General features: G+C 42.4%; 2 protein-coding genes across 9 annotated transcripts in view; both read left to right on the forward strand.

Annotated features, from left to right (window-relative positions):
• Positions 1–633: 633 nt before the first annotated feature.
• On the forward strand, positions 634–9,021 carry LOC115142756 (differentially expressed in FDCP 6 homolog). 4 transcript variants are annotated; one of them, XM_029682473.2, is made up of 12 exons: positions 635–793; positions 1,935–2,075; positions 2,160–2,342; positions 2,509–2,736; positions 2,875–3,021; positions 3,212–3,320; positions 3,617–3,804; positions 3,944–4,054; positions 4,274–4,440; positions 5,523–5,721; positions 8,012–8,131; positions 8,243–8,474. In XM_029682473.2, exons 1-12 carry the CDS (start codon positions 698–700, stop codon positions 8,384–8,386), a joined length of 1,833 nt encoding a protein of 610 aa, XP_029538333.1. In that variant the 5' UTR covers positions 635–697; the 3' UTR covers positions 8,387–8,474. The 4 variants fall into 4 exon arrangements, with proteins under 4 accessions (XP_029538313.1, XP_029538333.1, XP_029538324.1 ...); XM_029682464.2 differs by having other exon boundaries at positions 636–793; positions 8,012–8,102; positions 8,243–9,021; XM_029682453.2 differs by having other exon boundaries at positions 634–793; positions 8,012–8,474.
• Positions 9,022–17,147: 8,126 nt separating this feature from the next.
• The window catches only part of LOC115142766 (peroxisome proliferator-activated receptor delta-like), a 48,086-nt gene continuing 43,251 nt past the window's right edge, over positions 17,148–21,982 (forward strand). For 3 of the 5 annotated variants that reach the window (XM_029682485.2, XM_029682511.2, XM_029682494.2), the window contains exon 1: positions 17,149–17,516. The gene's annotated coding sequence lies outside the window, so the exon portion shown is untranslated. Of the gene's footprint in view, positions 17,517–21,982 lie in introns of all 5 variants that reach the window. The other 2 variants (XM_029682502.2, XM_029682519.2) reach the window with 2 other exon arrangements.

Below are 21,982 nucleotides of genomic sequence, written 5' to 3' on the forward strand. Positions count from 1 at the left end.
ACGAAAGTCGGCGCGTGAAGTCGGGGAGGTTTATAAGTGACAAACAAAAATCGGACCCTGTAGTGGTATTCCAACAACAAGAGAACAATCAGATCAGCAGGAAACCAACTCGAGATAATAAAGCCAACTGTTGACATAAACAAAAACAATAAAGGAGATGGTTGATCTCTCTGCATTGTGCTATTCTGCCAGGTCGCAGTTGTAAATGAGAACTTGTTCTCAACTGGCCTACCTGGTTAAATAAAGGTGAAATAAAAACATTAAATACAAAATTCTGCTTGCTGGAGTTGATTCAAAATCAGGTCCAAGAGCGCTAGATATGCAAACAACCTGTTTTAAACTGTGACTCAAACCAGAATTAATTGTATTGGGACAGTTGCATATTTAACTTGTGAGAGTAGTGTAATGGCCAACCATGCATACTCACTGCAGTTGAGTTCCTCAGTGTGGAGTACAGTCAGATGCTGTCCTCTGGTGGCCAGTTACAAATATACCCCACACTGTTGCCCTTGGTGACTCTTTACAGTCTTCCTGTTTGCTACAGATACTGCACTGGAGGTGGTGCCAGTGAGCTTCAGGGCAACCATTTATCAGAGAGCAGGATGTGGGGGTTTTCTGAGACACACACAGGTCTGTGTGCCATACATACACATACACAGCGATGCAGTAAAGTAAGCAGAGCTGAGCAGAAGCAGTTATGGAGTTGCGAGCTGAACTGCTGAAGTCCATCTGGTATGCTTTCACCTCTCTGGACGTGGAGAAGAGTGGGAAGGTATCCAAGTCCCAGCTAAAGGTGAGAGGTCAGTGTTCAAGTCGGGGGGCAGTATAGGGGTCAAAGAGCAGGGAGGATGGGATTGATTTTCTTCAGTGTCTTTCTGCTCTTCCAATGTGTTGGTTTGTGTGCTATTGATGTTTTTACACAACTGTTTTTGTTCATCTTTTCAGCATATTTTCCTTGTTTTTAGGAAAATTATATTTTTATGTAATTGGCATCAGAACTTGTTTTATTTGTTTATTTATTGATCTAGTCAGGTCAACCCCATTAGATGCGACACTTTATTTTCAAGATCTGATCTCTTTCCTGTTAGCTCAATGCGTGGGTGTGATATGTCCTTTAGCATGAGCTACACAGCACTGTATACTGATTGGTGTCTTAGATAATGTTATTGCTTGATCAAACCCCTTCTATTGGAATTTGATCACATTCGTAATTAATTTCATCATTGTACAGCCCTAGTTTTGACGTTTGGCCGCCCTCCTCAAGTCTAGAATAACAAACACGTGACTGTAACTGGGTTAATTTCTGGGATTATGTATGGGCCAGACTATGGAGAAACAATCATCAATAATCTGCTATGGCGATAGGCCTATCTCTATGTTCACAGGCAGACCCTCTATGAGCCCCCTCATGATTCTGGGGGGCTGGTGGTGTGTTATTGCACTGGTGTTTGGGTGAATACGTGTGTGCTGTATTGTCATGTGTTATGGGTCAGTGATGTTGTGTTGCTTTGTGTGTGGGATCAGGCATTGTGACGTTTCTAATCCCAGTCACACTGAGGGGCTTGGGCTCTGTGTCCCAGCCGTTGCTATAACGACATTGTCAAATAGTCCCTGTGTCTTGCCACCTCCATCTCCTTGCTCTAAGACTACAGGCTCCAAAACTGGAATTATGGAAGTTGAAATTGACATTTTTGCTGGCATAACATTTTTGAGATTTTATTAAATAAAAAAATACATTTATTTCTGTCTGTCTGTCTCTCCATGTCTTGTAGGTTTTGTCTTTTAACCTGTATCCTGTATTAATGAGATGTAGGTTTTGTTTCATAACCTATACTCTGTGTTGATGAGGTAGGTGTTGTCTCATAACCTGTACTCTGTGTTGATGAGATGTAGGTTTTGTTTCATAACCTGTACTCTGTGTTGATGAGTTGTAGGTGTTGTCTCATAACCTGTACACTGCGCTGAACATCCCCCACGACCCTGTGGCTCTAGAGATCCACTTCAGAGATGATGATGATGGGCCGGTGTCCAACCAGGGGTACATGCCCTACCTCAACAAATTTATACTGGACAAGGTACTGTACTGTACTGTACTGTACACACACACACACACACACACACACACACACACACTTGACATCCTCTCTTTCTGACCCCAGGTGGTTGAGGGCACATTTGATAAGGAGAATGTAGATGTGTTCTGCTGGACTCTCTGTGCCAAAAAGAACTACCGGCCTAAAGATGGCATGGGTGTTCTGCTTGATAAAGACGCCTTCCATCTCTGGTGCATCTTCAACTTCCTGTCTGAAGACAAGTATCCACTGGTCCTGGCCCCAGAGGAGGTAAGTTCTTAGCCCTGGACGTATAATCCAAAATCATTTTCCACTTTTCTTCCTTACATTCATCAACCTTTCTTGCAAATCTTGCAATAATGTCAATGGGAGATTCTGTCTCAAGTTCAGATTTGTCCCATTATGTGTCCCATTCATTCCATGTGGCCCCTCTCAGGTGGAATACCTCCTGAAGAAGATCTGCTTAGCCATGAGTGTGGAGCTTAGCTGTGTGGACATGGAGGATTTCATATCCCAGGAGCCTGTGCAGCTGAGCGGCATCACAGTGTGGGCCTTCCTGGACTTTGTCAACACCGGGAGGCTGACCAGAGGCGTGGAGAATGACTCTGTCACCATGGCGATAGACAAGGTCTACCAGGAGATAGTGGGCAATATCATAAAAGAGGTGCTTTTAACATAAAGATTATTAGAAATGTTTGTGTTGGTGTGCATGTAATATGCATGTAATAAACGTATAAAGTATAACAGTATTTATATAATTAGGCATGTGTAACTTTGTGTGGGTGTATGTAACCGTCCTCAGGGGTATCTGTGGAAGAAGGGTCACTTGCGGAGGAACTGGAACGAGCGCTGGTTCTCTCTCCGGCCCAGTACTCTGCATTACTACGTCAGTGAGGACCGCAAGGAGTGTAAAGGCTGTATCGAGCTGGACCACAACTGTTGTGTGGAGGTACACAACGCTGGGTTATGTAGAATAGAAGGCACAGCTGAGCTGAGACATTTGTTCAGAGAGCAAGGCTTCATGGTAGCATGTATAGAATGAATATGACCCCATTCTTTATAACAATAAGAACGTTGGAGTGTGCAAGTTGTTGTTGTTATGATGGTTATTTTCTGCAGTGTTGTGGTTGCACTGACAGGTGCTACCAGAGAAGGAGGGGAAGAGGTGTATGTTCTGTGTGAAGACGCTAACTAAGACCTACGAGATGAGCGCCCCCGACACCAAGCAGAGACAGGAGTGGACCACAGGTCAGAGATCATACTCTCTACTGTACACAACACACACACTGTGTTTTTAAAGCCACGAGAACATTTAGGGGTAGATTTTGGGCAATATCTAGAAGCCAGGGTGATATTCTACTAGCCAACGGTTGTAAAATCTATGCCATGCGATATTTTATTAAACTAGGGTAGTTTATTAATAATAATAATAATAATAATAATAATAAATGACATTTACAGACATAAATCATAAAGCTCTTTTGGCACATATTCTACTAGCCCAGTCTAAAAATACTAGCCCAAGCTTAACTTTGTTCCTGCAGCGATCCAGACAGCGATCCGTCTGTGTGTAGAGGGGAAGAACTCCCTGCATAAGGACCTGAAGCTGCGACGCAGAGAGCTAAGGGAGGAGAGGGAGAGGAGGCGCACCACCAAGGAGGAGGAGCTACAACGTCTGTGCCTCCTCCAGGGGGAGAAGGAGAGCAAGCTGGCCGAGCTGGAGCTCCTACAGGTAGGGGGGGGGGGAGCGAGAGAGAGATCGAGACCGGGAGAGAGAGATATCACTATGAAGACAACAGAACTTTGGATAGCTATGTGACAAAAGCATCACAATAACCTCTGTTATATTTGTTGGTATCATCGGTGTGCAGGAGGCGCAGAGGCACTCTCAGGCAGCACTGCTGCAGGAGGAACAGAAGAGGAGACAGAAACATGAGGAGCTGCAGAGAACCCTGCAGGACCAGCTACAGCAGGCTGAAGAGGTGAGAAGCTAAGGAGATGAGGAGGAGGAGATTAGCTGGGTAAGGAAAGAAGTTAGAGGTAAGAGGAGGAAGGAGAAGAGAAGGTGAGAAGGATAAGTAGAGGAGAAGGAAGGTGTGAGACAATGAGAAGAAGGACCCAACATACATGTCTAACTCAAAGATCTTTAAGGATTTAACTGTGGCTTGTCCTGGTTTAAGTGTGTGTTTGTCGTGGGCCAGGAGCGGGACAACATGCAGGCGCAGATGGCCCTGAAGGATGCGGAGACGGACTGCCAGAGGAAGAGGATCAGGGAGCTGGAGGAGATGCAGCTTCGCCTGGAGGAGGCCCTGCACCAGGAGATTAGAGCTAGACAGAATGAGGAGGCCTACCGCCTCGCACAGGCCAGGTAACACACACACACATACACGTATACTGTATGTACAGTATACACACACTCACGCACAAACACACACAAGTACACACAGGTAGCAAACGTCATGGAAAAGGACTATATACTATCTTACTCCCCCTGACACTTACATGTCTTCTGTAAATGTCTAAAACTTCTTAGTGCTCACTCTGTGCTCACAGTTTCCTGTCATTTCAGTCTGTTACCGCAAAGTCACACAAAAAATGAAGGTAGGGGGACGTTTCACATTGGAATTGATGGCCTTGACCTGCTAGCTACAGTGTGTGCTTCATTTAGTGAAATCTGCAAACCACAATTTTGTCTTTTTAAAGATAAGTTAACCCAAATCAAAAACTAGCCAAACCAAAATGAACACTGGTATTAATCTGAAGTTGTACCTCAGTTTATCTACAATGCAAGGAACCCTCAGTCATACACACACACACAGCTGTGTTTGTCGGTAGACGTGTTTGCTCTCAGAGAAACACCAACGATTTCCTGTTGTCTCTGCTGATTACTTGTGGTTTGTCTGCTTTCTCAGGAACTGAACATCTTAAGGTGTTTTTTTCTTTTTTTGACCCCTAGGAGAGCTCAGCTTTAGTTTTTCCATAACCCTCCTCTCTGGTTGGTCCCTTCGTTATGACATTGTCATAATTGTGCTCTCTGACTGGTACCTTGATAATGACATTGTCATAACCGTGTTCTCTGATTCATCCCCATAAGCATGTTGTCTTGTTGGTCCCTTCATAATGACATGGTCATAACTCTTCTCTCTGATTAGTTTATCATAATGACATCATCATAACACTTCTCTCTGATTGGTCCTTCAAAATGACATCTTCATAACCCTGCTCTCTGATTGGTCCCTTCATAATGTCAACAACACATACAATAAGGAAATCAGGACACCAACTGAAGTTTTAGAATACAGTACACAATAAGTGGGCATCCCTAATCTGTAACTGTAACATTATTAACATTGGTCCAACCAACTAATTTTAGAGCTCCAACAAGGCTTGAAGTGTAGTGTGATTAGAACCCTGCATAAGGGTTCTCTCCTTCTCTCTCTTCACCACCAGTCTGCTGGTGGAGGAGGAGGAGAAGATGAAGGTCCTGCTGGCCCTCCAAGAGGAACAGGAGCAGTACATCCTGAAGACCCAGAGAGAGAAGCAGGAGCTCAGGCAGGAGATGGTAACCAAGTCCCAGGCTTTAGAGGAGGCCCAACACCAGCTGGAGAAGGTTCGGGCCAACCGGCACAGAATGGACCATGACATTGCAGTGAGTGCAAAATAATCAGTATCGGACCCTAGATCTTCTGCTAAATACAAATCTGGGAACTACTTTGCATAAATTTATAGCTACTCGACAGCTACTCTACTATACTACTCAATTTACACACTTGCCCCCTTCCCCCCCTTCCCCAATACATATGGATATATTATACTATAAATTGTGCCTTTCTGTATTTTAATTATGCTAACATCTTTATTCTATTCTACTGCCTTTTACTTTATTTTCATATTATTATTTTTCACTATTTCTTATTGTTGTTGCATTGTCGAGAAGGAACCTGCAAGTAAGCAGTTCGTTAGACACGGTATACCATATGTATCCTGTACATACAACTAATAAAACTTGAAACTACTCATCAAGAAATTATAGTCCGGTTAACTACCTTTGCTGCCCCGTTTCTGTGTGATCGGGAATGCATGTGAATGAGCATAATGTGGATGGCAAGATAACAGGACGGCAAGATAATGTTCAGGATCTTAGACTACTGGTCAAAGATTCAGAACACCTACTCATTCAAGGGTTTTATTTATTTAGACTTTTTTCTACATTGTAGAAAAACACTGAAGACATCAAAACTATGAAATCATATATTGAATAATGTTGTAACCAAAAAAGTGTTTGTCAAATCAAAATATATTTTATATTTGAGATTCTTCAAATAGCCACCTTTTGCCTTGATGACAGCTTTGCGCACACTTGGTATTCTCTCAACCAGCTTCATGAGGTAGTCACCTGGTATGCATTTCAATTAACAGGTGTGCCTTGTTAAAAGTTAAATTGTTGGATTTCTTCCCTCCTTTATGCGTTTGAGCCAATCAGTTGTGTTGTGACAATGTGGGGGTGGTATACAGAAGATAACCCTATTTGGTAAAAGACCAAGTCCATATTATGGCCAGAACAGCTCAAATAAGCAAAGAGAAACAACAGTACATCATTACTTTAAGACATGAAGGTCAGTCAATATGGAACATTTCAAGAACTTTGAAAGTTTTTTCAAGTGCAGTCGCAAAAACCATCAAGTGCTATGATGAAACTGGCTCTCATGAGGACCGCCACAAGAATGGAAGACCCAGAGTTACCACTGCTGCAGTTCATTAGCGTTACCAGTCACAGAAATTGCAGCCCAAATAAATGCTACAACATCAACTGTTCAGAGGAGACTGTGTGAATCAGGCCTTCATGGTGAATTGCTGCAAAGAAACCACTACTAAAGGAAGAAGAGACTTGCTTGGGACAAGAAACACAAGCAATGACATTAGACCAGTGGAAATCTGTCCTTTGATTTTGAGTCCAAATTGGAGATTTTTGGTTCCAACCGCTGTGTTTTTGTGAGACGCGGTGTTGGTGAACGGATGATCTCCTAATGTTTATTTCCCACCGTAAAGCATGGAGGAGGAGGTGTTATGGTGTGGGGGTGCTTTGCTGTTGACACTGTCTGTGATTTATTTTGAATTCAAGGGACATTTAACCAACATGGCTACCACAGCATTCTGCAGCGATACGCCATCTCATCTGGTTTGCGCTTAGTGGGACTATCATTTATTTTTTAACAGGACAATGACCCAACACACCTCCAGGCTGTGTAAGGGCTATTTGACCAAGAAGTAGAGTGATGGAGTGCTGCATCAGATGACCTGGCCTCCACAATCCCCCGACCTCAACCAAATTGAGATGGTTTGGGATGAGTCGGACCGCAGAGTGAAGGAAAAGCAGCCAACAAGTTCTCAGCATATATGGGAACTCCTTCAAGACTGTTGGAAAATCATTCCAGGTGAAGCTGGTTGAGAGAATGCCAAGAGTGTGCAAAGCTGTCTTCAAGGCAAAGGGTGGCTATTTGAAGAATCTAAACTATAAAATATATTTTTATTTGTTTAACACTTTTTTGGTTACTACAAGATACCATATGTGTTATTTCATAGTTCTACAATGTAGTAAATAGTACAAATAAAGAAAAACCCTTGAATGAGTAGGTGTTCTAAAACTTTTGTCCGGTAGTGTAGTTAGATGTTATGCAGTACTTTCCCCCACTATGATGACTATTTAGTAGTTGCTGTATGTGTGTCAGTGTGCACGCTATGTTTTGTCCTTCTTGTCCGATAAACATCTCAAAATGAAGCACAGTGGCCTCTGGATTCAGCATAAAACACAATAATTTATTAATTGACTCCCCCACTGTCTCCGCTTTCACTCCATCTCTCATTTTCTTCCCCTTCACCCTTTCACATTCTTTTTCTCACAACCTCTCATCCCCCTTCCTCTCCATGGTCTCCCTCAGACTGCTCAGAGGAAGCTGCGGCAGGCCAGCACTAGTGTCAAACACTGGAATGTCCAGATGAACAGACTGATGCATCCTATTGGACCGGGAGGTGAGCTGAGTTGTGAGGGAAGTATTATGGTGTGTAAAGCTAAGTGTGAACGGGTGCCTCTGTCAAACTCCTTGTCCTTCCTGCATTCTCTTTCTTGCTTTCACTCTGATTCTCTCCTCCCCTCCCTCTCTCTATCCCAGAGAGAAGACTCTCACTTGGAGGCTCAGGGGATCCGGTTGTGCGTGGGCCCTCCTTACGAGACTCAAGCCTACGCCTGTACCATCAGAGGAGTGAGGGAGAGAGGGAGAAGGAGAGGGAGAGAGAGAATGAGCAGGAGAACATAGAGGAGAAGAAGTGTGAGGAGAGTGTGAGCATCATAGGGAGAGAGGAGAGGCGTCTGTCTCAAGCCTCCAATGGGGACATGGACTGTGCCTGAGGACCAACACACCTAAGCTAATGTTAATGTAAATACATACTACTGGGATTGTACTATCAGATCATTTGATATCACCTTTTGTTTACTTAAGAGGATGTATTTTTATGTGAGTATTTTCACCTTTCTTTTCCCTCTCTCCCCGTTCTTACTTGGTCAATTACTATGACGGTAATAATATTAGCAAAATAATGGCAGGAAAGTCTTCAAATTTGAACCATAAATGTGTTTATTCTGTAACCTCTTTAATTGTAATTGAAAACCAAAGCTCATTAACAAAAACAGCACTGGACAACTTGGCTGATGATTGTTTTTGACATGTGGGATGAAGAGTTTGAAATGGAAATAAATTATGTATAATGATTTGTAATATTCATATGTGTAAACATACTGAATTGTAATTGGATGCATTTTACCGCCATATCATACTGTGCTATGATTGGTTAAGACCACCCACATGGTTAGGTCATGGGCAGTTTGATCCTGGTTGGCGATACATGAACATGCCAGTTATAGCTAGCTAATAAAGAGCTACGTTAAGAAATATCCTGTAGTACTGCATTTTATTATTTTGTACAAAGTGTGCAAAACAAGACATGGTGTCAGAGTAAAAGGTCTTACAAGATGGATTCTTCTGGAGTTCCTTCACCTCGAATAGACTGGGAGTCTACAAACTTACCCGACGCATGGTGCAAGTACAAACAGCATGTGGAGCTAATGTTCACGGGTCCTCTGAAGGATAAAGGAGAAGAGGAAAAGTGCAGCTACTTGCTCCTCTGGAAAGGTGAAAAAGGGAGAGATATTTACAACACATGGACACTTACCGAGGCTGAATCAAAGGTACTGAAAACATACTACAATCGTTTTGAAGCATATGTTGTGCCGAAGACCAATACGATTTTCGCTAGGTACAAATTCCATGAGAAAGTACAGGGAGCTAGCGAGTCTTTTGAACAGTTTGTGACAGAGCTGCGTCTGCTTGTGAAAGACTGTGATTATGCAAACAAGGATGAGATGGTCAGGGACCGTGGTATCAGAACAAGTATGACACTGAGTCACCGATTGTATACTATGTACTTTTTATTAGCTAAGCAATAAGTGGTAAATGCGGATTTCGTATATACGGGCTCTCTGTCACACCTCGCAGGGCAAACAGAGAACTGACTTGTTCCTGACAAAGTTATTATAATATACTCTGACAGAAGTTGTTCCTGCTTCCGAGCCGGCCTGTCAGAGTAGAGACTGGGCGTGGTTTAAACTCACTCAGCCTATCGTTGATTGTTGGCGCACTAACTGGTCCCAGCCCCTAGGCACTTCAGCGGTCAGGCGTTGTCGCTGTGTAGAATATCTATGCGCTCATACTCTCGATACAGTTATCACACACCTGGCTTCTGTTAGTGCTAAGTTTGAGTTCTAACAAAATACAGTCTGTTTGCTACATTACGCTCTATATGTGTCCCCCCATAACTCATGATAACTGCCTACACCCAAGGTTAGCCATTTTCCGCTAATGTTACTTCTAACACACACAGACACCCTCATGATAGGCCAAGCATATTTTCAACCCTCGCAGTCTGAGGTAACGCTGGACAAAGCTATCGACAGATCTCATGAGCTAGCACAGGCTCAGATGAAAACCCTTTCGTGTGGCAGCAGGAGTGCATCACGTGAACAAGCAGTGCACACAGTCAGGCAGACATCAAAGCACACCTCCTGTGCACAGAGAGCGGGTTTTAGAACGGAGAGAGACATAACTCCAAAACAGAGCAACAGACTCAAAACGCCCCAAACATGTGGATTTTGTGAATGGCGAACAAGGAAATTGCCCAGCGAAAGGCAAACAATGTACTAAATGTGGAAAATGGAATCACTTTGCAAAAGTGTGCAGAGCTTACCATGGAAAAACAGTACACACAGTGAGTGAAGATGAAATGTCAATCAAAGAGTCAAATGCTGATGAACTGTTTATTGATTCAGTGACACAGAAAAGTCATATATCAGAGACAGAGCAAGCCTTTGCTGACATTGAGATAGGAACACAAGGCACAAAGCTAAAGTTCAAACTAGACACTGGTGCACACGTAAACATTATTCCTCTGAATAAGTACCGGCTTGACATCTGAGTGCGAGCTACAACCCACCACACGCAGGTTATGGTGGTGAACAGCTCCCAGTAAAAGGCACATGCACTTTTAAATGCAAATACAAGGAAAGTGACATGATGTTGGACTTTTATGTTGTTGACACTAGAGCACCTGCAGTGCTAGGTCTTAAAGCATGTTTAGACATGGACCTCATCAAGCTAGTTTTATCAGTGACAGCACCAGTAGAGACAGACAATGTACTGGAGGAGTTTACTGATGTTTTTACAGGAATAGGATTATTCCCAGGAGAATGTACCATTCACCTTGACCCAGACGCAACCCCTGTGGTCTACCCACCGAGAAAGATTCCCCTTGCTCTCCGTGCCTGTCTGAAGAAAGAGTTGGAGAGCATGGAGCAATCTGATATAGTCACCAAGGTTACAGAACCGGCTGACTGGGTAAACCCGTTAGTGGTGGTGGAGAAAGCACGCACAGGCAAGCTCCGAGTATGTCTCGACCCAAGAGACTTGAACAAGGCTATCAAACACCCCCATTATCCTTTACCGATGCTAGATGGCATCACACACAAGCTAGCGGGAGCACACTACTTCAGTGTCATGGACACTAGATCAGGCTACTGGGCTATCAAGCTCACAGAAGAGTCATCTAAGCTCAAAACATTCAACACACCTTTTGGACGCTACAGGTTCCGTCGCCTGCCTTTTGGGATTATCTCGAAAGATCGACGAAGTGTACGAAGGCCTCGACAGAGTTGTGACTAATGGACGACATCCTTGTCTATGGTCAAAGAGGAGCACGACCAAAATCTCCACGCGATGCTGCAAAGGTCCCGCGAGAGAGGAGTCCGGCTCAACCCCGAGAAGAGCACAGTCGGCGTTACAGAGGTCAGCTACTTCGGACATCTTCTCACAGCAAATGGAATCAAGCCAGATCCACAGAAGATCTCAGCCATAAAAGAAATGGAGCCACCAAAGAACTGTGCAGAGCTGGAAACAGTGCTTGTCATAGTCAACTACTAGCCAAGTTCACACCCAGCCTCTTCAATGCTAATGCACCCCTGTGTCAACTGCTAAAGCAGTCCAGTGAGTTTCTCTGGGACAAGCAACACGACATTGCTTTCCAGAATGTGAAAAACTTGATCACGAGAGAACCTGGACCAATCCTTGCCTACTACGACCCCGACAAAGAGCTCAGACTCCAAGTGGACGCGTCGAAGTATGGACTAGGTGCAGTGCTACTGCAAGAAGGAAAGCCCATTGGCTACGCTTCCAAATCTCTCAGACTGTGAAATCAACTACCCTCAAATCGAAAAGAAGCTCTACGCCATTCGGTTCAGATGTAAACTTTTCCATCAGTACATATATGGAAGACAAGTCATTGTGGAATCCGACCACAAGCTCCTTGAGTCAATTATGAGGAAACCACTAGCCACAGCCCCGCCAAGGCTACAGAGAATGATCCTTCAACTACAAAAATACAACTTCACAATCACTCACCGTCCAGGCAAAGACATCCCTGTCGCAGACACGCTCTCCAGGAAGTTTCTTACCTATAAGGACAGCAGCCTCAGTTAAGGCATGGACATGCAAGTGCACACTGTGTACAGCAACTTACCAGTTAGTGACTGTTACGGATACAAGTATCCTGTGTGTGTATCCTGTGTTCTTTTCTCTCCTTCTCCCCACACAGGTGAAAATCATCACTCCCCAATCAGTCACCAATCCAATCATCAATCAGAATACACACCTCCTCCTGTTTCCTACCCTATCACAGTTCCTTTCCCTTGGTTTAAAAACCCTGTCAGTTGTTTGCTCTAGAGCTCAATCTCTCTGTAAATGCCATGTCTGTAGGTCTCTGTGTTTCACACTCTTTTTGTGTATTAACCTCTCTTTTGTTTGAGCACCTCCATAGCACTTTGTCCACACCTGTGAGTATTGTTTTTGATTATGGTGTTTGTGTTTGTTTGCTGGTGGGAAAAGAGGAAACCAAGACAAGTCGCCCATGGGCATACACTACCCGTAGGTAGACTTTGTTAAATACACTAGTTAGAACTGGGCGGACCACCCACTGTATTTTTGGTTAGTTAGTTAGCTGTTGTTAAAGTAGGCTAGTCTAGCTTAGGGGTGTTTTTGAATACTTATTGTTTCTTTCCTTGGGTCCAGCTCAGCCCCTTTTCCTGCTCCCCCCATTACCGTGTGTTTATAAATAAACCTAGAGTTTGACGGTAGATTTCAGTTGTCGTGGTTATTTCGTTCACACTTTTACTTTGTCACTATTATAAATTGCATGAGTTATGTTACGGGTCTCATTACCATCCCCCCTAGACTGTCGGGCCAAAAGGGATTCGTAACAGTGACACAAAACTGAATGAGATCCAAGCAGAAACAGAAAAGGACTCACAACTTGCACAACCGAGGAAAATCATACAGGACGGATGGCCTGAGGAGAAGAGAAAATGCCCTCAGTGTCTCAAAATTCTGGAACCATCGGGATGAACTATCACAGATCAACGGAGAGAAAATCATTATTCCTACCAGTCTCAGAGAAGAGATTTTGACAAAGATCCATGCTGGACACATGGGCATGGAAAAGTGCAAACAGAGAGAACGGGACATTTTGTTTTGTCCCGGAATGTGCAAACAAATAGAGGACATTGTTGGTAAATGCGCCATATTTCTTGAACGACGCCCCTCAAACACCAAAGAGCCAATGTTACCTCACTGTATCCCAGACCGACCCTGGCAGGTCGTGGCAACCTATCTGTTCACCTGGAACAACGAGGACTACATCGTAACAGTGGACTACTACAGCAGATACTTCGAACTCGACAAGCTTCACAGCACCACATCTGCAGCTGTGATACACAAGCTGAAAGCAGCCTTTACCAGGCATGGCATTGTAGAGACTTTAATATCTGACAATGGGCCCTGTTACAAATCAAATGAGTTTGAATCCTTCAAAAAAGCATGGGAGTTCACACATGTCACCACAAGCCCACATTACCCTCAAAGTAATGGCCTTGCTGACAAATCAGTGCAGATTGCTAAATCACTCATGGACAAAGCAAAAGCAGACAAGAGAGACCCCTACCTCAGTCTCCTTGAATACCGCAACACTCCAGTTGACAACTTCAAATCACCATCCCAGCTATTGATGAGCCGCAGACTTCGCTCAATGCCTTCCAGCACCAACCAGCAGCTGCAACCTGAGGTCGTCAGCTACAAGGAAATGCATGGAAAACGTGCACAGAGACAACAACAACAAAAGCGATACTACGACAGGTCAGCTAGACCAGTGCCACCACTGATCGACGGAGAGTCAGTTAGAATCCAGGAGCATAGCCTCTGGAAGCCAGCAATCGTCATCCAGCCAGCTGACACTGAACGTTACATATCACGTCCGCACCGCAGAAGGAGCGGTGTACCGCCGCAATCGTAGTCATCTACTGAACACCAAAGAACAACACACTGATGAGATGAACTATTCCCCTGAAAGACAACGTGATGGACTCAACACACACACAGCACAACATACACCATACTTACCTGCAACACCACAAGAACTGTAGACTGACACAGAAGCATGCTCAGCATCATATTGCACAAGGTCAGGAAGAAAGGTCAAGCCCAGAGCTGTCCTAGACCTGTGAAATGTCAAAGGGTGTAGACGGATCGCTGCCCTAAAAGAGTTCCAGACTGTAAACTTGTTATTGAAAGTTCACTTGAAATGCTTTCGTATTGTATTTGTTTGAAATGTTAAGATGTTATTTCTACAGTGAAAGCTGAGTTGCTGAGAATCCCTTGTTTGAAAAGTAAGAGTATGTTGGATTATTGTTTCAGAGTCTGTTTATTCAGTTGCTGTAGTATGAAATATAAATGGTTACTCACCTTGAGTTCAAACTACAGAGCATGTATTCAAAAGAAACCCTTAGAATATGTAAACATTATTATTTTGTTTTAAAAGAAGGGGGATGTAATATTCATATGTGTAAACATACTGAATTGTAATTGGATGCATTTTACCACCATATCATACTGTGCTATGATTGGTTAAGACCACCCAAATGGTTAGGTCATGGTCAGTTTCATCCTGGTTGGCGATACGTGAACATGCCAGTTATAGCTAGCTAATAAAGAGCTACTTTAAGAAATAACCTGTAGTACTGCATTTTATTATTTTGTACAGTGGGATGAAGAGTTTGAAATGGAAATAAATGATGTATAATGATTGTTACGTCATATCCTTTGTGGTTGCGCCTTCCTGCTCCTTCTCTTGAAGCAGTCTGCTTTTATATACATCCTCCACCAAACAATGCTGGTGACATGCAAAACCCTGCTAAAGCTGTCCTCTACCTCTGCAGAAAATATGGTCAACAGAGACACCTAGTGGCAGTGTGGTTGACAACAATGGCAATAAATCAAAATAGAAAGGTAGTGAACAGAATACCAGTACAGTAGAAAAGAATAGAATAGAATACTGTAATATCTCATAGCAAACTTTGCTATCAACAAACTACAGGCATGCATATAACACATCAAAATACATTAAACAAATACATAAATACAAGACAGTCATGAAGAAGGCACGACAAAACCTATTCCCCCTCAGGAGAGGGGCATGGGTCCTCACATCCTCAAAAGGTTCTACAGCTGCACCATCGAGAGCATGACTGGTTGCATCACTGCCTGGTATGGCAACAGCTCGGGCTCCGACCGCAAGGCACTACATAGGGTAGTGCGCATGGCATGGGAACATCACTGGGGCCAAGCTTCCTGCCATCCAGGACCTGTATACCAGGCGGTGTCAGAGGAAGGCCCTAAAAATGGTCAAAGACTCCAGCCAACCTAGTCATAGACTGTTCTCTCTGCTACCGCATGGCAAGCGGTACCGGAGCGCCAAGACTAGGTCCAAGAGGCTTCTAAACAGCTTCTACCCCCAAGCCATAAGACTCCTGAACATCTAATCAAATGGCTACCCAGACTATTTGCATTGCCCCCCCCCCCCCCCCCCCCCCGCCTTACACTGCTGCTACTCTTTGTTATTATCTATGCATAGTCACTTAAATAACTACCTACATGTACACTACCGTTCAAAAGTTTGGGGTCACATTGTTTTTGAAAGAAAAGCTAGGACATGTCACATTTTTTGTCCATTATAATAACATCAAATTGATCAGAAATACAGTGTAGAAATCTGTCTCAACGTCAACAGTGAAGAGGCGACTCCGGGATAATGACCTTCTAGACAGAGTTGCAAAGAAAAAGCCATATCTCAGACTGGGCAATTAAAAGAAAAGATTAAGATTGGCAAAAGAACACAGACACTGGACAGAGGAACTCTGCCTAGAAGGCCAGCATCCCGGAGTCGCCTCTTCACTGTTGACGTTGAGACTGGTGTTTTGCGGGTACTATGTAATGAAGCTGTCAGTTGAGGACTTTTGAAGCGTCTGTTTCTCAAACTAGACACTAATGTACTTGTCCTCTTGCTCAGTTGTGCACCGGGGCCTCCCACTCCTCTTTCTATTCTGGTTAGAGACTATTTGCGCTGTTCTGTGAAGGGAGTAGTACACAGCGTTGTACGAGATCTTCAGTTTCTTGGCAATTTCTCGCATGGAACAGCCTTCATTTCTCAGAACAACAATAGACTGATAGTTTCAGAAGAAAGTTATTTGTTTTTGGCCATTTTGAGCCTGTAATCGAACCCACAAATGCTGACACTCCAGACACTCAACTAGTCTAAAGGCCAGTTTTATTGCTTCTTTAATCAGGACAACAGTTTTCAGCTGTGTTAACATAATTGCAAAAAGGTTTTCTAATGATCAATTATCCTTTTAAAATTATACATTTGGATTAGCTAACACAACATGCCATTGGAACACAGGAGTGATGGTTGCTGATAATGGACCTCTGTACGCCTATGTAGATATTCTATTAAAAATCAGCCGTTTCCAGCTACAATAGTCATTTACAACATTAACAATGTCTACACTGTATTTCTGATCAATTTGATGTTATTTTAATGGACAAAAAAATGTTATTTTCTTTCAAGAACAAGGACATTTCTAAGTGAGATACACTACCATTCAAAAGTTTGAGGTCACTTAGAAATGTCCTTGTTCTTGAAAGAAAATAACATTTTATATATGCAGATACACTACCGTTCAAAAGTATATATAAACATATATCGGGTGGTAATTAAATAATCACCATCCAATTATGAATAATTATCATTTAGGGTGTGGCATAATAACACGTTCCTTCTGTGGGTTACTGACAGCCAGTTATATCATATTGCTGCAAACGTACAGGAGTTCTCAAACATATTAAAGGTGATTTTACACTTTTAACATGTTTTTTCTTTCCACAATGAGTAGGTCAGACTGGGTACAAAATATGGATAACGCGCTGTGCACGTTCATTCCTAAAGTCTAAGTAAATCATTTGTAGGATAAACGTAAACTTTGCTCTTGTTGTTATTTGCCTTTTCATTCTGAAAAGCAAAGTACCGTAAAATCGATACAGTGACCACACTGACACTCGACACTACGATGTACGCGTTTATCGGATGGTGTGACGTCAAACCACGACAACAGAAGTGCGTGTGACAGATCGTGGAGCTGCGCTAGACTGAAGAAAAACAAAAAACTTTGGGAATAACATGTCCTTCTACAGTTCGACCAACATGCTCTGTCTATTAACGTACGAGATATGCAACGAATGAACTAATAGGCGACAAGCGTATTATATTTACGTTTAAAAAAGTCGCAATTCGAGTTTGTCAGGTAACATTAGAAGATGCTGGGGAAACAGAAATAACGTTCCGTGTGTTCGTTAATGAACGTGGAATAAGAGTCGGTGAACACATCGGCAGGCGAAATTCAGACTGTCCAGGATCCAACTGCCTACTGCTTTGAACAATTGTTTGCATGCAGCAAAGGTAAAATTATATCAACTTGACCTTAACCAACGTTAGCATATCGTAAAGCTTGCCTAAACTGCTGAGCTTCAACTACACACATAGCTAACCAGCTAACGTTAGTACTGTAACCATCTCACATAAAATTAGCTAGCTAAGTTAAATAGCTAACGGTAACTTAGAGTAAAATGACAACAAGCTAGTTAAACTGTGGGTCAAATGTCTCGGCATGGGACAAATACATTTGTTTTTGTGTTGTGGATATATGAAACATCATGCCAAGCATTAGAATCAGAAGACATGCTAATCAGTTAGCTAGCAAGTAAGCTATTTTAGCTATCCAGTTAACTGCTAGCTATCAAAATCCAGTCTTAGTTTGCTGACAAACTACCTTGTGTCATCAATTTGAATACTGAACATATTTCAACATTTACAAACTTATCTAACTAACATTAGCAATGTGTGGCTACTTACCTAGTTTTCATTTTTACTAGCTAGATGACTATAACTAGATGCTAATATGGCTAGCCAGCTCTAAGACAGTCTGTGTGTGTGTAACAAACGTTAGCTAACTGAAGTTCCCATTTTATCGCAAACCATGTCTGCTTTGGTGACAGAATATTTATGACATGATGATATAACTACTACTAGACATGATAACCTCAAGAGTAAACAGTAAAAAGCTAGTTTTATGACAGTGAGTGTTAGCTACCATCTGCTTCCCTTTTCAATAATCAAAATAGTTGATTATGGTATTGTAAAAAAAATTGAATATATTAAATATGACACGCTATAGCTAATAGCTACATTATATGTAGCTATAATTATGCAAAAAAGTTGTAACTGAAAAGATTTTCACCTCAATTTACAACTTCATTACAACTGAGCGTTTTGTTCAGTGTTTCATCTAATTTACATTTACATTACATTTAAGTCATTTAGCAGACGCTCTTTTCCAGAGCGACTTACAAATTGGTGCATTCACATCTAATCCAGTAGGGAGTGATGGATTCCACCAGGGACCCAGTCATTCCTTCAGTCTGCAGGATGACGGGTTTCCAGTTTATCATACCAGTGAAATATACGACTTGGAGAAAGGGACATGTCATATATAGCTACATTGATACTTGATTCCACCATGTCCCTACTTCACAAACAGAAAATGAAGCAGTTCAACTGAAGGTTGAACCATAGTGAATCCTCGGTTGTTTTAGCAGTTGATCAGGTTTTTAAGTTGGCCTAGTTGTGGTTTGTTTGTCTATCGAGTAGAGCATTAGTGGAAACAGTTGCGTAATGGCTGTACTAGTGTTTGTGTTAAAGGCTAATGTCGGGGATGTGTTTACTGTTGTTTGTAGGGCTGTGATGATACAAGTGTCGCAATATTTTTTTCCATGACAAAAAATGAAATCACGAAGCAAACTTCATTCTTTGGTCCTTTAAAAACCTGCTGTATGGAAAATATTGCGTGCTATAGCTTGAAAAATAAATAAACGTGACTGAATGACAACATAATGATGTTTGTTTCCAACATTAGGGCTGTTTTCCTGAAGAAGTTAATTCCACTTCGTGTTTTGTTTCCTTGACATGAGACTAACTACTATCGCGATACTGGTATCGTCCCGACCCTTCTATCCAGCAGAGCGTTAGTGGAAACAGTTGCGTAATGGCTGTGCTAGTGTTTGAGTTTCTCCCAAACTCTTGTTCCCCCAGTAGATACCAGAGAGAAGCAGCCCACACTGTGGGCTGAAGGGTACTCGGAATACAGAGTAAAAACGATGATGATGATGCCATTGTGTTATCATCAACTGTCTAGCCTCTGTGTGTGTGTGTGGGGTTGGGTTAGTCTTTTCTCTGTTTCTCACATATACTCCCTCACTTTCTTTCCTTCAATCCTATTTCAGTTCATCCCCATCAGTCCACCTTTTACTACCTCTTCAACTCCCACAAACTCGCCAACACTTACTCATTAAATCTCTCTCTTCTGCCCCCCCCCCCCCCCCCTTTTCTCTCTCTTCCTCTTTTACCCCTGCTTCCCCCTTTGGGGGGCTTTATGGCAGGGGGTAACACTGTTTGTCTGGAGAGTTGAGTTTCCTTCCTTGTACCCAGTGCATTAATGCTAGCTCTGTCTCTCTCTCAGCTCTCTTGGTGGTGAGCTGTTACACACACACACACACACACACACACACACGTCTGGCTGTGGGGGTGTTTTTAGACTAGCTGGGAGGTAGGCCTATCTAATGTCAGGGATGTGTTTACCATTGTTTGTAGGGCTGTTACGATATAAGTAGCACTTTTATTTCATGGCAAAAATGGAAACAAGAAGCACACAACTCTTTGGTCCATTAAAAACCAGCTGTATATAAGATATTGTGTGCTATAGCTTGAAAAATGAATAAACGTGACTCTGAATGACAACATAATGATGTTTGTTTCCAACATTGTGGCTGTTTTCCTAAAGAAGTCAAATCCGCTTTGTGTTTTGTTTCCTTGCCACTATACTAATGAGTATCGCGATACTGGTATCGTCTTTGCCCTAGTTGTTTGTCTAGATTGGTCAAAAATGTTCCCGTTGTCAAGCCAGGTAGCAATTAACAAGCAACAGTTGTTTGCCAGCAGAGTCTATAAGCAGGGTTTAAGGGGTCTGTGAATAGCACTCTCTTCAGAAAGTGGGTGGATCTATCCAATTAGATGCTTAATTGCATTACTCAACTTATTATGGGTTTAGTGGTCATGAAGCAAGGTAAGCTACCAGCTTTGGGGTGCATCTCAGTGATATGGGCCCATTGCAGTGGGCAAACAAGCTTATTGGACAAAGCCTTCTTTACTCTATTTGTTTAGTTTAACTTAGTAGTTAATATAACTATAGAGGTTAGCAAGCCAGGGGTCTTCAACCTTTTCTTGCCCAGGGACACCCTCCCAGGAAAACCAGTGACCCAGGAACCCCTTGATGGCAAGGAGAAGTAATCAACATTTTAAGATAAATAGATTTGGTAGACAGTTTTCCATTATTTTGACCTCCCCACATTATAATTGGATGAGGAAGTGTAAATTCTAACATGGCTTATTAGCTAGAAAGGTAACTTAAAACACATTTACACTAAGAGCAGCTGTTTAGCTAGTTAAACAAAGGTTATCCATGTCTTGTCAAAAATGTACTTCCAAGTCAAGAAAGCTTACCAGCAGCCAGCGGCACTTGCCGCCAGGGTTAGAGTCAATTCTATTTCAATTCAGGAAGTACACTAAAATTCCAATTGTCTTCAATGCTTTTCAATTCGGAAAAATTTGAACTGAGGTTGACTTTCTGAATTGATATGGAATTGACCCCAACCCATCTTGTCGCCTATTCGTAGGTGCTTTTTCAAAGCCTGTGTCCGATTGTGTAATTGGCTCCAATGTATGTAATTTGCTCAATAATAGGAGTTGAGAAAGAGAACATAAAAAAAAAATGTTATCCTCTTTTCTACGTTAGGTATGTAATAAAAAAAAATGTATTGTTGTTGCTAGCAATATTCATAACATTGGTGGGGGGTACATTTATATAAAAAAAAAAATATATATATATATATATAAAAAAATTGTTGAACCCCCGGTTGAATACCCTAGCTATAAGCATCTAGCCACGCTTTTCGTGGAAGCAGAATACAATGCTACAGTTGGCATCTTGGCGTCTGTGATGATCATGTTAAATTATTGTGTCCCTTTAAGAGAGCACAAGAGTTATGGACTAAGGGAGTGAGAACCGGAGGAAGAAAGCCAACCTAAAATGTAAGAATACTGGGCAGAATGTATATAAACAAGCGCAGGGTTCACATATTCCTCACATTGGATTCCCCTTTTATTACTAAGAACCACTACAACACAGGGTCATGTTCTGTTTTTTTTCTATAAACAAAAGTCCTCCTCAGCCTATCATTTATCACGTCTTTGGCATTTGGGTAGTCATTGGTAATATTTAATGCACAATGCATTTTCTGTGATTATTGAAGTGAACAACAGCAGTTTTAGTTGTAGTGGCACCACACCCGACTAGAGCTGTGTGGAGGACGCGTTGTGTGGTTTCACACCTCATCGGTCTGACTAGGCAGTTAGTTACCACTGTGTGAAAGGACACAGACTTGTGGGTTGGCTTGGGCATGTCTGCTGATGTTGATTCATTCGTGCTGCAGTGGGAGGTGCAGCAGGCACTTGTTAGTGCCAATTGGTGATTTAGAAATGTCTTTTACAAGTCATTGTAGTTTGTTTATGGTCGGTGTTGTGTGTGTATTTTAGGAGGATGTAGTCAGTGTTGCAAAATTCTAGTAACTTTCTCAAAATTCCCCAGTTTTAAGGAAAGTTTTTACCATAATTTTGCAACCCTAGGAGAATGTAATGTCAGGACTATAATGGTCTGTCCATGTTCCTTCTAAGTAATTTGCTTTAAATCCTTATAGAGTAACAGTTGGGCTTTGGGCTATATATTATCTTAAAATGTTGAGGTGTGGAGTAAT

The sequence above is a fragment of the Oncorhynchus nerka genome, linkage group LG2 (assembly GCF_034236695.1).
Source record: "Oncorhynchus nerka isolate Pitt River linkage group LG2, Oner_Uvic_2.0, whole genome shotgun sequence".
NCBI classification, from domain to species: domain Eukaryota; kingdom Metazoa; phylum Chordata; class Actinopteri; order Salmoniformes; family Salmonidae; genus Oncorhynchus; species Oncorhynchus nerka.